We start from the raw sequence: 17,098 nt of genomic DNA on the forward strand, positions 1-17,098 counted from the left end.
TATAACTCATTAATAAACGTCGCGTTAAGACCCGTGTCTTACTATTTCATTGTTATAAAGTTATTCAGTTTAGTAATTATAATATCTGTTTTAAAGTAGTTTATTTTGCGACATTACTTTGATTGTAAGGTTTTTGGCAGGCCGCTATAAGCCGGGCCTTTCGGGATTTTCATTAAACTATCAACCGAGGTAATATTCTAAATAATTTGAGCAACAACTTTAATTAATTTCAAACTGATTTAGCTAGACAACAAAGTAAACTTGTTGAATCCAAAAACGATACTCCAACGAAGGTCGTTCGAAACTAATTTACCAATTAATTTGTCTAAAGTATAGCTACAATCGAAACCACTTAGAGCTCTCAAAATAGTTGCGGCTGCAATCAAACAGAGCTGGAACAATTATTTGGCAACACCCGGAGTGTTCCTTTGCTTAGGCCGGGGATAGACAGAATAAAAAAGCCAACTCAAAAGGTACGTAAACGTAAATCACAATAAAAAAAATCCTAGGTCGAAAAAATAATAATATCAAAATAAAGTGAAGTGAAAAGGTTTTGTTAAGAGTAGTATTTTGACGCACTTGTGAACCAAAGAAAAACTCATTGGTAATGAGTTTATTTCAAATACGGTAATTTATCTTTTGATAACCGTAAGATAATATACCTGCGATAGTGAAAATTGTGTTAAAAATGCTTCATAAATGTAACTTAATTTATCTCAATATATCCAAACTTTTTTTTTTATTCAGCTTGCAGTCTGTTTATCCACGTGCTATGACCCAGTTGTTCAATATTAAGAAATTGGGGAGGGACACGTGCCAGCGCGATTAAGCGAAGATGAGTGGGGCCAAGACGATTCGCCGCACCCGCCGCCTGCCCCTACAACTGTATCTTGGCTGGAAAAAAGCAAGGTTTATGAACAACTGACAATTTGTAGCCCTCAACGGTAGCAGTTATTGGATAGAAAGTTAGTCGTGGTAAGAGTATGTAGTTAATTTAAGAGAGTAAGGACAAAATTTCAGAGCTTTTATTGGTAAAACATTTAACAAAAAAGCAAATGTTTGGGTAAGTAAATTGCTTGGAATATTATTCGTCCAAGGTAAATTGCTATCGGTACAGTCATCTTCAAATAGTTTGTGACTCCTAAAGTGACCAAAAACTTGACTAAGTACAGTATCTTATTAAAATTGTAACAAAAACGTGGTACCTACTTGACATCGTCTAATCTAATCAGTCTAGCGACAAAGTAATTTTTTAGATTTATTTCGTTAGTAATTTGCTAATTAGGCACATCAAGGCTGAGTTGCACCACCTTAAGTTAACCGAAACAATAACAATAACCGGTGCTTTTTGTATGGAGTTTGACATACTTTTGACGTTTTTCAAAGTTAAAGTAAGATGGTGCAACTTAGCTTAAGAATGTAGGTAGGTACCTACTTGCTAAAACTACAAAAGCAATGAAAAAAATAAAAATAATAAGCTATCTAAGTCGTAATTATCCTACAAAGGCTAAGGATGACTTCATTTGAAATACTAGTATTAAATTAAGCAAATAGAAATTACATGGTAAACAGTATAAACGGTGTAGTTTGTGGTTCATGTTTTAGAGTAATGCATTTATGTGTTTTCAATGAGACAGCCGGAACGCGCATTCAACACGTATTAGGTAAATGGGCCACGAAATGTTAGGGTTGACTCTTGAAAATTTAAATGGGTGCTTCTGAAAATATTGTCAAATTATATGTGAGTGGATAGTCTACAAAAGTATGATAAGTATCACAAATTGCGAAAGAAAACAAACTTTTCCAATGAACTACAATTCTATCTATCTATCTATAGCAGCTTTTAGGGGGTTCGCCTTCGAACATAGGCCTCCTCTTCAACCCTCCACTGACACACACACACATCATTGACTGGGCGGTTAGTTCTCCGGGCTAGCTAGTTAAATATGAATAAAAGGGTTTAATTTTACGTTTTAACTGACAACCCTAAGTCCAGGGCAGAAGCGAGTGTGTTCTTCCCCGCCACTGGCTTACAGCGGTTTCAGGGCGCGCTGCAAAATGTTTATCGCATTTAGTTCGTTATTCCCCGCATTTATGTACAGGCAGCACATAAAGTCAAACTCTGTGGCTTCTTATGTACTTGTAATAGAGACGATTTTGCAATAAAAATGTAGTCCGATGCTCTCTGTACAAACGCCGCCATTACAGCTTAGGATGGTATGCTGTTATTGTTACCTTTTCTGAAACTACTGCTAAAGTGTTACAGGTCCATTTTCTCTCTGTTAAAGAACTACTTTTGCTATAAAGGATTTTAACACGTGTTTTAGTTTAGATATACCTAGCGGGTTAGAATAACGGACATAATTAAAAGCCAGGTTTTTATCGAATTTTCTTATTGGAATTCGAGTGTGAATAGGGTTTTTGACATTTTGGGAGGTTTTCTTGCAGTTCCAAATTACTGTTATCTTAAATTAACTTAAGCTTTTTAATATCATAACTATAATTTATGCTCTTTCATGACTCTCTCTGGAAGCTATTTCATGTTTTCAAGCAGATATTTTAAGCACAAAATATGAAGCAAACAAGCATCCAATATGTTGCCGAAACATATTATTATACATAATTCAACAACATGAATATTAAAAGCTGAATAAATAAATTTCGAAGCGTAATATCGTAGAGCTACGAAAATACGCCTCGTAGCGCCTCGTAGCGCGTAGCTGCTACGAACTTACAGACAGAGTGAGTCAAACGAGTTAAATATGTTTGAATGATCAAACGAACTTACCAAGTGAAGTTCGATCTAAATTATCCTGTTTTCGCCGAAGAGATTTATTTTACCATGTAGTACCCCTGTACGACAACCCAATCCGCACACAATATTCAGCGTAGTAGTATTAAAAAACAAAAGAGCGGGCAACCCCACCCCTACCACGCTGTGGGCTCGGTGNAAGATTTCTCATGCCACGTCCACTTTGATCTGCGAATATCATCACTCTCTGTTTGGGCTTGCTTTCCTGAGAGTGCGTTACTTTCTTCTGGCTAGAGCTTGACAAGTTTTCTGCCGCATGAGTGTTATTAATGTTTATAGGTTTATCAACCAGGGTTCCCATGTCTGTATTGTAGCGACCATTTGGAGTACTATGCAGTTTATTACATATTATGGCTTCAACGTCTACTGTGGGGTTTTCGTTTAGATTAAAGTGTGGTATGGTGTTGATTTTAGTTTCATAGCTTTTATTCATATTTGAGAGCTTCTCAGGGGTGTTCTCAACATTTATCTGGCTTCTTTCGATCGCACTGATTGTTAGCTCTCTAGAGGATGTTCTAGGCAGTCCTATTTTCATAGCAGAATACTTCAAGCGTCTTCGAAATTGTGGCGAGTAAAATTTAACTGGCGTTTGATTACAGAAAACATTCGCCGTTTCGCCGATGCCGACTGATTTATAAAGTTGTACTTTTTGTTTATATTTGGTTATTTCGTATTTTAGCTTGCTTACTTCAGTGTTTAGGTTGTCAATTTCTAAGTTAGCTATTTGAAGCTCCATCCTTAACTTATTAGTTTCATCAGATGTCATTGTATTTCCATCTATATGCCCATAGCTATTAGGTAGACTTTGGTATGATATTTCCATCTCGTATTCACTGTCAATGAGTTGTTCCCTATCATTGTTTACGTTTCGCCTTTTTTGAGTGTTTATATTCTCGANTATAAGAAAAAAATGTTTTTTCGTACGTATAAGGACCACCCTAGTGTTTATATTCTCGAAGCTGTCCATTATTTCTGAGTTAGTCGATGTGATGACGTGCGATTAGATGAAAAAATAAATAAACCACAAATTTTGTACGTGCTGAGATTTGAACTTGGAACCCTTGGAATGTCGACCGCTTCTCTTCTAGTGAAGCCACGAGACCGTTATTATGACGGCCGAAAACTTTAAACAGCCTCTGTTAGTATGCGTACATGCTGCTTTACAATATCGATACAAGTAAGTTTGNAAACTAAAATGAAGATGATTGGGCTTTTGTCTGATGAAAAATTGCTAGAATGGAAAAATGAATAAATAACACTATATCTCTTATTTTCTCGTCCGTATTCACAAACATTACTATGTCTCACAGTGCGCGTAGACGCACAGGGTCACACACGAACATCACAGAGCTCTATTCAACGCTGTGCGTTCGATTTGCTGCTTCACAAGCATCGTTTTTGAATACGAGCGTCTTTCTTTTAGCAAAAAGCCCACTCATAATTGGTTGAATTGAAATAAATATATTTTAATAGAAATTTTTACTTATTACGCAAAGCTTTAAGAAAAGAGAGCCCCAAATCAGATTGCCAGAGGTATTCTAATTTGAGCTTATGGACTTTTTATTGGATTCGTTCCGCCGCCTTTATTAGTGCCATTAATAACATTCACTTGGGAATCGACCTCTCCCGAGTCTTCCTTGAGTCGTTTAAGTTAACCAGATTGATTTTTGGGCAGTTGTTTTCAGAAATATATCTTAACTAAATTATAAGGAAGGAAGAAGGTCAGTGGATGAAAGGTGAGACGTTTTGTCTTATCAAGATATTGAGAAAATTGAGGCTTAGAATCCAGATGCAGCTCAAATACTAAAAAAGCCTACAGTCACTTATCGTTTTAGCCAAAGCAGTCGACTATTAGACTTTAGCCTTCCAAGGAACTAGCCAAGGAACAGCAATCTTCCCTTTTTCTCAGGGAAGCTATGCATCATTACAAAGTTTTCAATCAGAAGGAGCTATGCTTAAGACTGTTGGACTGTTAGCCTTCCAAGGAACTAGCCAAGGAACACCATGAGTACGATCTCCCCTTTTTTCTCAGGGAAGGAATGCATCATCAGCATCATTACAAAGTTCTCAATCAGAAGGAGCTATGCTTAACGACTGAACCAAGTGAATACAAGCCGGGAGCACCGGGAACGCCTTAAGATATTAAATCAAAGCTCCAACTATTATTTAGGCGGGTGCAATGTATATTCAGTTTTCTGTCCATAAAACAGTGAAGCGATGCCAGTAGCGGCCGTAAAGGTTCGCTTTTATTGCATCCGCCCGAATGATCCATATAACGACATGTCTGAGGAGCTCTTAAATTTTGATGGGTGTGCCTTCCGAATGCAAGATTACACACTTACACAGTAATTGATTATGTACTTAAAACATTAAACTAGTAACTGGTTACTTAGGGGGCTGACAATAGTGACTGAGTTTCTTGCTCTGCTTCTTCTCAGCACTGGCCCGTTTATTGTCCTGAAGCAGTGTTAGGGTGAATATTGGGATGTGTAAAAGTGCTTTTTTAAAGCCTATTTGCAGAAATAAATGAGTTTTATTAGTTTTTATATACACACTCTGCGCAATGCTCTTTTATCAGAATCTACGAGCCGTTATTACGGTTTATACCGTAACGAAGTGACGTGAACTGTAAACTAAGTGTATTTTGGCGCGAACGCATGAAAAATACGGTGATTAAGTTGTTTTTATGAAGCTTTTTCATTGTGCGATAAAGTTTATGTATTCGCTTATTACAAACTTTAGAGTCTAATTTCAGTCTAGGCGAACGGAATAAGCTCGTTTTGCGCCGATACTTTTGCTACATTTTTGATTTCATAATCTTTTAATATCTTAAATGAGACATTGTCGTCATCTGCAAGAGTTAGTTAGTCTAAGTAAACGATGTTTGATTAAACTATTTTCAACTTCACGAACATAATGTGGCGCGCGTCGGTTATTGATATTGATATAAAATACATTAGGATCTAATATTTACTTTACAAGTCTTATTGCATGTTCATCTATTTATTATCTATCAAGTCAGCCATAAAAACTTTTGCCGGAGAGTCCCGCGGGACTCGGAATCATAGCCCGTGTTACGCGACACACTAAACGCCTCCACGGCTGCGTGAAATGCCAACACGCAAATATCATAGGAAACGACCTTTAGCGGGGCTTTACGCATTTTAGCGCTACTAAAATAGACAAAATGACTTGTAACATTTTGTGGATTTTAGCTGAGTGGATACCGTTTTGGTACAATATTTGATTTTAGTTGATCTTGCTAAAAATAAATTTCCTATTGGGAACATTAGGTATTAAGAATGCATATTCTGTTCCCGTGACTATCGTTTTCAACCAAAGTCCTCCTCCGATTTGTCAGTTAATTCACTTTCATCAAATTATTCGTTAAGTTTTCTCAAATGTATCATTTTATCTGCGCGATTTTCCTTATTTTTCTTTCCGCAAGCCGTTCTCGAGATACGAGAAACCAAGGATTCATTAAAGAAGAAGAAAGGGAAGATTTGTAAATAATTTGCACTTATCCAAGTCACCATTATCGAAAAAACAAACTCATTACTCTGCCCAGAAACCTCAGAGCAGTGTGTCAACATGTGTCGACGTTAGAGAGACGTAAGGTCCCCGTGGGGCGTCGGATTGGCGATTTCATGAGCCGTATCGCAGTTCGGATCGCTGACCGACGTCGCCCCACGTAAACTACGTCACGAAACCCCGGGGACGGGAATATTTGCCAATTTCAGAGCAGAATTTCTACAAATCTATAAGGGAAAATCGAAGTTGGATTGGTTTTCTGGTATGGTGTTTGCAGTTACGTAAACTTTGATGTTGAATGTTACGTTAATGTTTTATTAATTAGGTTGCAATGATTGCTTCAATATCCCGCAAAGATAGATTTGGATTCCATAATTATGTCGAAAAAAACAAACAGTTTTGTGCATATCGTACAAAGTTAGATACACGAAAAAACCCTTTGTAACATCGAGACAAGAAAATAAGGATTATGACATTTGGAATTTCCAGCGTCATCTACTGAAATGGATTCAGATTCAATTTATCTGGCCATGAAATATGGCAGTAGTTTTGTTAAATCCCACGCGATGACAAGACAAAAGGAGATCAGGAAGGTTTCCACAATACAGAATTTAAGATTGACCAATAAAATGGCTTACTTCTTGATACAAGGGCACTGCTTGAGCAGGAGTGCGACGTACTGGCCGATGGAGGTGTCGGCGCCAAGCACCGATACCTGCACGCCAGGGCGAGGCGCCGGCATCGGAGGCACCTTCTTCTTGGGCGGTGGCAGCGCCTTCGGTTCCGGCACTTGCTCCTCTTTGCATACCTTCGACTTGCATTGCACGCGGCGAAAGGGCGCTGTAGGTGTAGGAGGAGGTGATGGTTCAGTGGCGGCGTAGCATATGTTGGCACCCGGGCGATCAAGTCATAAGTCCTAAGAAGGCACCCCCTGGTACCCCCCACGATTTTAGGGCTACCTACCGATTCGAAGATTGAAAGACAACCGCACGCACTCAGTATCATGACATAGACCGCAGACTTGCCATGCAGATGCGCCAGTGAGTACTAATCTGCGCGACTTGTGTCACCCCCTGATGCTTGGCACCCAGGGCGGACCCCATCATTGCGCGATAAAAATGGATAGGTAACTAAATCACAAAGAGATTTTTTTTATGTGACAGGAGTCAATCGAACAGAACAGATGAACAGCTTACTCCCAAAATTGGTGCCGCCTTCAATGACCCTCAGTTTGATCTTATGCAGTATCCCCTCCTTCTTCTTTTTCCTCCTTTCACAGGGCTGTGGACAGTCTGGGTCTACGTCTGGTGGAATATCTACAATGCCCCTTCTGCACTCATCGCCGGACTTCTTCGTATACCATCGGACGAACAAAGCTTGGCTCAAATTATTCAAAGTCTTCGATGAACCGACGAAACCGGACCAGATGTATTTTGACTTCAAAAGCATACTTGAGGGTTGCATCTCTTTTTGTATTTATTCTTGTGTATTTTTATTTCATTTATTGTTTTAAAATTAAAATTTGGTGAATCTTGTTGCTGTTGTGATTAAAAATTTTGACATTTTTGATTGTTTTCTTTTTGTGTCTTTCAGAAGTAAAAATTTATTATGTGCCAGGATCCAAGATTTTGAGGACAGGAGTAATATACTTTTTTGTCCAAAACAAGGGCAGACGGCATAAGCACAATGAAGCACAAAGATAGCTTCATACTGGATACGTCGATATCTCGAAGACACATTGGTCTTCAAGGTCCCAAATAAATATTTTGTATTGTAACCGACTGTTCCATAAAAAATCCAAAGTAGACTTTCAAATAAAACATAATCGATTGAATTCGGATAGATTCTTCAGCAAAGGTGGTATGTAATAAAGCTGTACCTAGGTATTTTTCGTGCATTCAACTATCCACGTTAGTAAATGAAATAAAAAGTCGTAAAAAGCCTACTTCCGCCCCAATAAGCCTCCTCGCGATAGCATGCAGCTGTTAATTAAGTTAGCCGTCCGAACAAAGCCTGCATATTTAAAGCAGGCCTAGTGCTGCCTGCAGCGCAGATTGCAATAGGGACGAATCTTTGAGTTTAAATGCTTTATTGGGACAAAAGTATAATACAATTCCAAGTAGATAAGAGGTACAGCTGTACGCTGTTTAGAGGGAAATATTAAGGCTTGTAATGACTTTCCACACTACCCTACACACCTTTTCTGATCATTTATCTATTGTCGAGCAGAGCAGAGATCAAGCTCAGAGCCATAAGTAAGAAGTACTAGTACTCTAGTGGCTAATGACTGTATTACAAAAACCTCTTAACACTAGGTCTAATCTTAAATGATAAATTCTGTCATGTGTTTAGTCTAGATATCTAAAGCTTCAATCTTTTTTTAAAGATTGTGTCTTATCAGAAGATTTCGCCTACTTCCGCTTAGGATGAAGTTACAAAAATACATTTTCTTTATTGACGCGATAATCGGACTTGGCGACCCTTTTGTTACGTCATTGGGATGGCATTTACGAGCGCTGTCCCGATCCCAACTATCATTGGCGTCACTAAACGTCTCTGTCACAACAGATCGAAGCGAGAGCGAGTCTAGATATTAAAATTTAACCAATTCAAAGCCTCAAGCTTTGTGTCAGATTGAATCGAGTTTTGAACTGCGTTCTGCAATAAAGACCTTAGTGTCTTATCAGAATGAGACTTCCCATATCCGCTTTGGATTCCGTTACAAAAATACATTTTCTCGGACGCGATAATCGGAGTTGAAGACCCTTTTCGTTACGTCATCGGGATTGCATTTACGAGCGCTGTCCCGATCCCAACTATCATTGGCGTCACTAAAAGTCTCTGTCACAACAGATCGAAGCGAGAGCGAAAGCGCGGGCAACGTATTGCCTTGACACTGCCGTATTTATAGATAACTCTCGTCTGTATTGGCCTATTTCCGGTTAGCTTCTGAAAGGGATGCCTTTGGAAGATAAAACTTGACTTTATTATCGTAATGGTTGACCTTTAAAATGAGAATTAGTCGGAGTTAGCAATGGAAGATAACAAGATCCGCAAGTTTATAAATTTCCTAGGAAATTAAGAAGATGTGTACAACAATGCTATAGGTATAGAAACGAAACATAAAACACAAATTGAAAACCACCGTATTTAAAAAAAATACCTACAATTTATATTTGTTGGGCAATCAATAGTATCTAGTACCTATCTACCTACATTGCATGTGCAAACAGCTCAAACTTGTAAAATAAATTAAACTACTACAAAAACCAACCCGACCCGAAACGGCGAAGCTGCAGGAAGTTCATTAAACAGAAAGTCAAAATCATTGGAAGAAAATATGGAAGAAGGAATGACCTTAGACCTTCCTGGGCCCAAAATAATCATGCCGTCAGTCAGAACGACGAATAATGAACAAAAGTTGCACCGACTTCTTGGCCACATTAATGTCAATCTTTATGACGTATTGTCACAGAATAAGTAATAGTACAGGTACAGAAGGATTACTCCGCAAGACGATTTAAATAAATGCGAGTCTTGCTACGACGCGATACAGTGGAATTCAGCTCGCACAGCACTACGTACCTACAATTTTATTCACCTACAAGTTTTGTCTCTTTCTATCGCGTGCCTCTGAACTCTTCTTACGCTGTTAGGGTTGCTGTCTAGTAGTGTCTAGTAAAAAAATANTAAGTTTGTTACACTAGATGTCGCTAGTTTGTATGGCGATTTGATGTTTGAATAAAAAACGATTGTCGAGCAGATTGTTTTAGCACTTTATAGTCAATTTCACAATCAAACGTTACGTTGATCTTGATAATGTCCGTGTTTGTGATGAAGTAAGTCACGAGTGTTGTTTATTAGGATCACTATTTGTAGAATAACAGTTTTTTGTTAATCGAAAGCACTTTAGTTCTGTTGTCATTTTTATTGTCTCCATCACTTATTTGGTTTGGATAACACTTTCACAGGTAAATCGTAGTTGTACATTAAGATTGCAGTCATTATTTGCACTCCAGAGTCAGAATTTTAATTACAATCGATTTATAATCACGGAGCTAATGTTTACATGACGACTGTCAAATTTTTTTTTTTTTTTTTTTTTTTTTTACTAACGTATAGTAACACTCACATTTCCTCTTGGAAGCGTTGTCTGCTTCGTGCGTGGTCCCGTTGACCTGCGGCTTGGCGCGCGGCGGCGGCTCGAGCCCCAACAAACGACTGATGCGGTCCCTGTCTGGAGCGGGGAAGTGCTTCTCCACTAGTGTCTGGAATACGCCCCTGGAATTAAACGTTCAAATAAGATTTGTCATAATCTATAGCGTATGGAAAAAGGTTTTCGTCTAAGTAAGAATAACGGCCGAACATTTTTAAATCAGATGGGTAATCAAAAAATATAAACGTTTTTTATAACCGTATTTTTTTTGTGAAGACATTGTGCACACAAATTATTTATTTATTTTAATTACTCATTTCCCTATTATTTTCTATTAATAAACTAATTAAAGCCAGAAGGAAGCAATATTCAAAAGAAATGGCTTCAATAAAAATAATTACAAAGTGATTACATTTAATTACATGCAACAGTACTAAAATCGTTAAAAATCACAATTTTATATCGCATTATTAAAATGCAATCGAAATGTATCTAATTCATAACATTACAGACACTACAATACATAAATTACGTAAAACAGACTAACTTTGATAAACGACAACTTTCAAAAGTCGCGCCATCTTAGCCCGCCATCTTTTGAATTTTGGCGCGCATCCGGCCGCGCGCTTCGTAACGCCCGAGCGAAGCGTACCGCGCGCCAGCCGCTCGGCGGTCGCTCACCCCGGCAAAAGGTACGCGGCCCCAGACCCACGCGTCACGCGCTAGCATCGATTCACTCACGCCACGTACGATTTAGGTTACATAAAGACGCATACATTTCACGATTTAGAGTTACGATTTATGTATCAGTGTTATTGTTTGATAGTGACGTTCAACGATGTTTTCGAAAAGAGAACTGAAGCAATATTTGGAGGAGATATCAGAAAATGCAGTGTTGGTGAACTACCAATTTGTCTCGCCCGATAAATTCGCCGTGCAACTGAAGTGCAAGACCAACGGCGTGACGTCTACAAACGAATACAACAAGTACGCGGCCGAATGGATCGCGAAGTTCGCGAAATTCACAGCAACAACTTGGATAGTTCGAAACAGCTATCCGAGGCTAAAAAGATTGTTATTCAGAAAAGTGTTTTGTTGTCACCGGTCGGCGTTCAATAAGAAGAAGGAGTGTTCAGACGACGCGAGAAACCAAGGATGCAGAGCGAAAATAGACTTCAAAGTGAAGATCACCAATCGAAACACGATCAAAAACGATCCTCTTTTGAAGGATGGTTTGAACATGACAATTTCTATCGACTTTACGCACTCGCACAAATTGAGAACGCAAGAGGCATTTAGTAGGTTGAAGAGCACACCGGAAACCGACGAGTTGTTTTACAATTATTTTGATAATGGCTACTCGCCGGTCATGGCCAAATTGTACCACGAGTTGGCGGTTATACATCGCTACGGTGACCACCCTGAGTATTTAATGAACGCGAATATCAACCCTACCATACGCCACATTCACTATTTACACGCAAAAATTAAAAAATCAGGAGAAAGTAATAAGACTTTCGATGAGATCATGAGTGCAAAAAAGGCTACTTTAGAACGAGATGGCGGTTTTTTAAACTATGAGAACCCGAATGTGGTTACTGTGGTCACTGCGACTATGAGACGCGTTATTTTGACGATGAATCTTGAGCACATCCTGATGGATAGTATATTTATATCTAACGAACTTGTGGTGACTTTCCTTTACGCCGTTAGCAATGCGGGTGCTTTACCTATCGCTTGCGTGCTACACACACAGCAGGACGAAGCTAACTACAGTCAAGCATTTTTGACAACAAAACTACTAATCGAAGACCACTTTAACTGTCAATTCGAGCCAAAATTACTGACTATTAAAGACTCTCAAGCAATAAGAGACGCCGCAACATCCATATTTCCAAAGAGTATTATATTATCGTCTCATTGGTCGGTCTGCAGCAATATTTGGCGGAGGATTTGCAGCGATGACAGCAAGATAGATGCGAAGAAACGTCACAGCTTGATGGAGTTGTTTAGCAACTTTATTAGAGGGTCGAGAAGTTTGGCTGAAGCTGAAATCAACTACGAAAAACTTAAGGAGGATGATTATATTAAATCGTCTTTAGTGATAAGCGATTTTGTCGATGATTTGTGGCAAAGACGCGGGCACTGGCTTCACGGAGAAGAATACGTAAGCACGAATCTTGTGGAAGCTTCGACACGTATTATGGGCGAGTTTATACATCAGAAATGTAAATCGTTCAATGCATACGCGATGATTGACGTTCTCTGCAACATCATCGACGGTCAAATCAGTCGTAATCTTCACGCTCACGCGAGAAGCTCCGATATAGTATCAACTTATACCAGATTCCTCGCAAAGACTAAAGAGATTTTGGATTTCGATTCCACTCTAAAAAGGATAGATCCAAACGAGTTTAAATTGGAAAGTGGTAGCAAAACGAGGAAGTTTATAAAGTTTAGAATAGACACCTGGTGTTGCGACTGCGGTGTGGGAAAGAAAGGTCGTTTCTGCGAGCACTTGTGTGCTGTTATCAACGTGGTGGATACAGATCTGATAAGAATTGCTGAACTGACTGACGAGGAGAAGTGTTTGTTGACTGACATTGCTGGGGCAGAGTGCGAGGAGAAAATAATAAAGCCTGAGTGTACTGAAGAGGCGGAAGATATGGACATCGATGACATTAAAAATGACGATTACGAAGATGACGCTGCAGGTGGAATTGATGACGACGTAGATAAATATTCAGCAAGTTCACCAAAGTCGGAGAATGATGATGATTATTATTATTTAGAAATAAAAAATGAAAACTGCGAGAGAAATGATCCTTTGGACGATTTAACTGAAGAAAAGTGTGAGGATATCAGTTTTTCAATTCAAAATAATAAGGAGGTTCCATGCACCAGTAAAATTGATTTGAAAACGAAGTATGAAGAAGCTATGAAGGGTTTGAACAACGAATTTCGGAGATTGAACAATTTTTTCAAAACAAACCCGAATAAAAGTAACATGGAAACTATGGTGCGATTGGCAAAGGAGCTGGCCAAAATCCACCCGGTCGAGAGGGTCAATTTGCGAAATATGAACATCGCGATGAATGCAAATGAGGACGAAAACTGTAGTTGACATTTTGTATTTTTATAATAAAGTGTATTACTAAAATTCATGTCTATTAATTGGGAATATTAAATAATAATAATAATAAATAATAATAAATATCATACAATTAGCCAATAATAATCCAAATCGACTTTTTTAAGCAATCGTATTTCCCAGTCCTGAAAGTCTATATGAGTTCGCGTTTAGATACTTCACTAAAGTAAGTCAATTGGACCCTATTCTGTAACTATATTTCGCAAAAAACAATTTTTTGAACATTATGTTCAGCACTTCTCAGAGTGTCGTTCGTTTCAGTCAAATGACGTCCTTCCCAAGGTTTTCCACAACAACCGGCCCTGCGCTGCTCGCATCCAGGTACTTCCCAAGACCTTTACCAGATCGTCGGTCCACTTATGATTCAGCAGGGAGTTCTGCCAAAATAAAACTAGACACTTGACGGTGGACACTCTCTCACGCCGATCTGGCTCTGCAGTCCGATCACCACGCACTTGGCGCACTTCACTGCCTCGCGCGCCGTCACTACTACTACTAAAGTCTGTTCGCCGAGAGTTGATAAATATTATGAAATGTCTTGCAATAGCGACTGTCGCTTAGTTATCACATTCTGTATGTAGGGCGTCGTTTGTCACAACGCGCACTGAGTACCATGGTACGAGCCACGCAGCTGTCGTCAAGCACCCCGGCCGGCGGGCCGCAATGTGTGAAACGGAATAGATTTATTTTACCTAAGACCGAAATGAATGGTATGACAGTGGGTAGGGCTTTGCCCAATATTGGGATACACTATAAGCCACTTGATAATAAAGAAATACTTTTTATCCAACACATGGACGCCATGTGTTTGATCCGTATCCCCACGTATGCCCTAACTGGAATAATTCCCGTAAATTTAAGAGATAATAATGATAATCTACCAACTTTTTCATTATATCGACAAAAATAATTAGCGGGCTGCAATTTATAATGAGTTTAGAACCTCTGATATTTAATTTTTTTTATCAACTCTCGGCGAACAGACTTTACACACTACTCACNATCACGTGAGCACGAATCTTGTGGAAGCTACGACACGTATTATGGGCGAGTTCATACATCAGAAGTGTAAATCGTTCAATGCATACGCGATGATCGACGTTCTCTGCAACATCGTCGACGGTCAAATCAGTCGTAATCTACACGCTCACGCGAAAAGCTCTGATATAGTATCAACCTATACAAGATTCCTCGCAAAGTCTAAAGAGGTTTTGAATTTCGATTCCACTCTAAAAAGGATAGGTGCAAACGAGTTCAGATTCGAAAGTGGTGGCAAAACTAAGAAGTCTATAAAGTTTAGAATAGACACCTGGTGTTGCGACTGCAGTGTGGGGAGGAAAGGTCGGTTCTGCGAGCACCTGTGTGCTGTGATCAACGTGGTGGATACAGATTTGATAAGAATTACTGAACTGACTGACGAGGAGAAGTGTTTGTTGACTGATATTGCAGGCGCGGAATGCGAGGAGAAAATTATAAAGCCTGAGTGTACTGAAGAGGCGGAAGATATGGACATCGATGACATTAAAGATGACGAATTTGTAAATGATGCTGAAGGTGGAATTGATGATGACGTAGATAAATATTCAGCAGGTTCACCAAAGTCGGAGAATGATGATGATTATTATTATTTAGAAATAAAAAATGAAAACTGCGAGAGAAATGATCCTTTGGACGATTTAACTGAAGAAAAGTGTGAAGAAATCAGTTTTTCAATTCAAAATAATAAAGAGGTTCAATGCACAAGTAAAATGGATTTGAAAACGAAGTATGAAGAAGCTATGAAGGGTTTGAACAACGAATTTCGGAGATTGAACAAGTTTTTCAAAGCAAACCCGAATAAAAGTAACATGGAAACTATGGTGCGATTGGCAAAGGAGCTTGCCAAAATCCGCCCTGTCGAGAGGGTCAATTTGCGAAATATGAACATCGCAATGAATGGGAATGAGGACTGTAGTTGATTTTTTGTATTTTATAATAAAGTGTATTACAAAAATTTCATGTCTTTTAATATTACAAAATTAACCAATAATTCCAAAGCACCACTTTTATAATTGATCTTAAAATTTCAATTAGTATTCAATCAACTGTAAATAATAACCTACCTGTTTAGATGTTGATAAAAAAACTTTTTATTTATTGGATATTTTTACATATTGGAGTTAGCAAAATAGAGACGTCATCTATTGTGTAATTTTTTCGTAAAAAATTATAGGTCGCTCAGAGAAAGTTGAGGCAAACACGTACTCACACTGATGTAATATTTGAATACAGAACACAAACAACACACTTTACATTAAAGTTCAAATATCGAATACACTATTTAACTTGCTCTTAATAAATGTCTGAAAGAGAGACAGAAAACATTTGTCAGTGCGACTACGCAAGACGTCAACGCAGATACAAATCTTTGCTCGTGCTGATGGTTTCAACTCTTGTTGCGCGACCTATACCTGTCAAAACAGTATGAGATTTTCAACAAGGTTTGAGCTGTCAACTAGACTCACTTGGCTCGTGCTCTGCAGACCGATGACGTCACCACCGCGCGGTACAGCAGGGAGTGACGTCACAGGGACGCTACTCACTTGGCGGTGGACACGAAGTCCGTGAGCTCGCCGTCGTCGCGCTCGAGCTGGTCCAGGGTGCGCGCCTCGCCCGTGCTCTGCAGACCGATGACGTCACCACCGCGCGGTGCAGCAGGGAGTGACGTCACAGTGACGCTACTCACTTGGCGGTGGACACGAAGTCCGTGAGCTCGCCGTCGTCGCGCTCGAGCTGGTCCAGGGTGCGCGCCTCGCCCGTGCTCTGCAGACCGATGACGTCACCACCGCGCGGTGCAGCAGGGAGTGACGTCACAGTGACGCTACTCACTTGGCGGTGGACACGAAGTCCGTGAGCTCGCCGTCGTCGCGCTCGAGCTGGTCCAGGGTGCGCGCCTCGCCCGTGCTCTGCAGACCGATGACGTCACCACCGCGCGGTGCAGCAGGGAGTGACGTCACAGTGACGCTACTCACTTGGCGGTGGACACGAAGTCCGTGAGCTCGCCGTCGTCGCGCTCGAGCTGGTCCAGGGTGCGCGCCTCGCCCGTGCTCTGCAGACCGATGACGTCACCACCGCGCGGTGCAGCAGGGAGTGACGTCACAGTGACGCTACTCACTTGGCGGTGGACACGAAGTCCGTGAGCTCGCCGTCGTCGCGCTCGAGCTGGTCCAGGGTGCGCGCCTCGCCCGTGCTCTGCAGACCGATGACGTCACCACCGCGCGGTGCAGCAGGGAGTGACGTCACAGTGACGCTACTCACTTGGCGGTGGACACGAAGTCCGTGAGCTCGCCGTCGTCGCGCTCGAGCTGGTCCAGGGTGCGCGCCTCGCCCGTGCTCTGCAGACCGATGACGTCACCACCGCGCGGTGCAGCAGGGAGTGACGTCACAGTGACGCTACTCACTTGGCGGT

At 40.2% G+C, this 17,098-nt stretch overlaps 2 protein-coding genes across 2 annotated transcripts in view; both read right to left on the reverse strand.

Annotated features, from left to right (window-relative positions):
• The window catches only part of LOC114362774 (malate dehydrogenase, mitochondrial), a 29,516-nt gene extending 21,624 nt beyond the window's left edge, over window positions 1-7,892 (reverse strand). Inside the window, exons 1-2 of the mRNA XM_028318304.1 lie at window positions 7,540-7,892; window positions 6,982-7,183 (exon numbers count right to left, since the gene is read on the reverse strand). Of these exons, the coding sequence (XP_028174105.1) occupies window positions 6,982-7,183; window positions 7,540-7,807 (470 nt within the window). The 5' untranslated portion in view covers window positions 7,808-7,892. The remainder of the gene's footprint in view (window positions 1-6,981; window positions 7,184-7,539) is intronic.
• Window positions 7,893-9,421: 1,529 nt separating this feature from the next.
• The window catches only part of sno (Protein strawberry notch), a 38,699-nt gene continuing 31,022 nt past the window's right edge, over window positions 9,422-17,098 (reverse strand). Inside the window, exons 14-15 of the mRNA XM_028318290.1 lie at window positions 10,476-10,624; window positions 9,422-9,444 (exon numbers count right to left, since the gene is read on the reverse strand). Of these exons, the coding sequence (XP_028174091.1) occupies window positions 9,422-9,444; window positions 10,476-10,624 (172 nt within the window). The remainder of the gene's footprint in view (window positions 9,445-10,475; window positions 10,625-17,098) is intronic.

This window comes from Ostrinia furnacalis, unplaced genomic scaffold, assembly GCF_004193835.3.
Source record: "Ostrinia furnacalis isolate ACB-3 unplaced genomic scaffold, ASM419383v2 OfSCF6717, whole genome shotgun sequence".
NCBI lineage: Eukaryota > Metazoa > Arthropoda > Insecta > Lepidoptera > Crambidae > Ostrinia > Ostrinia furnacalis.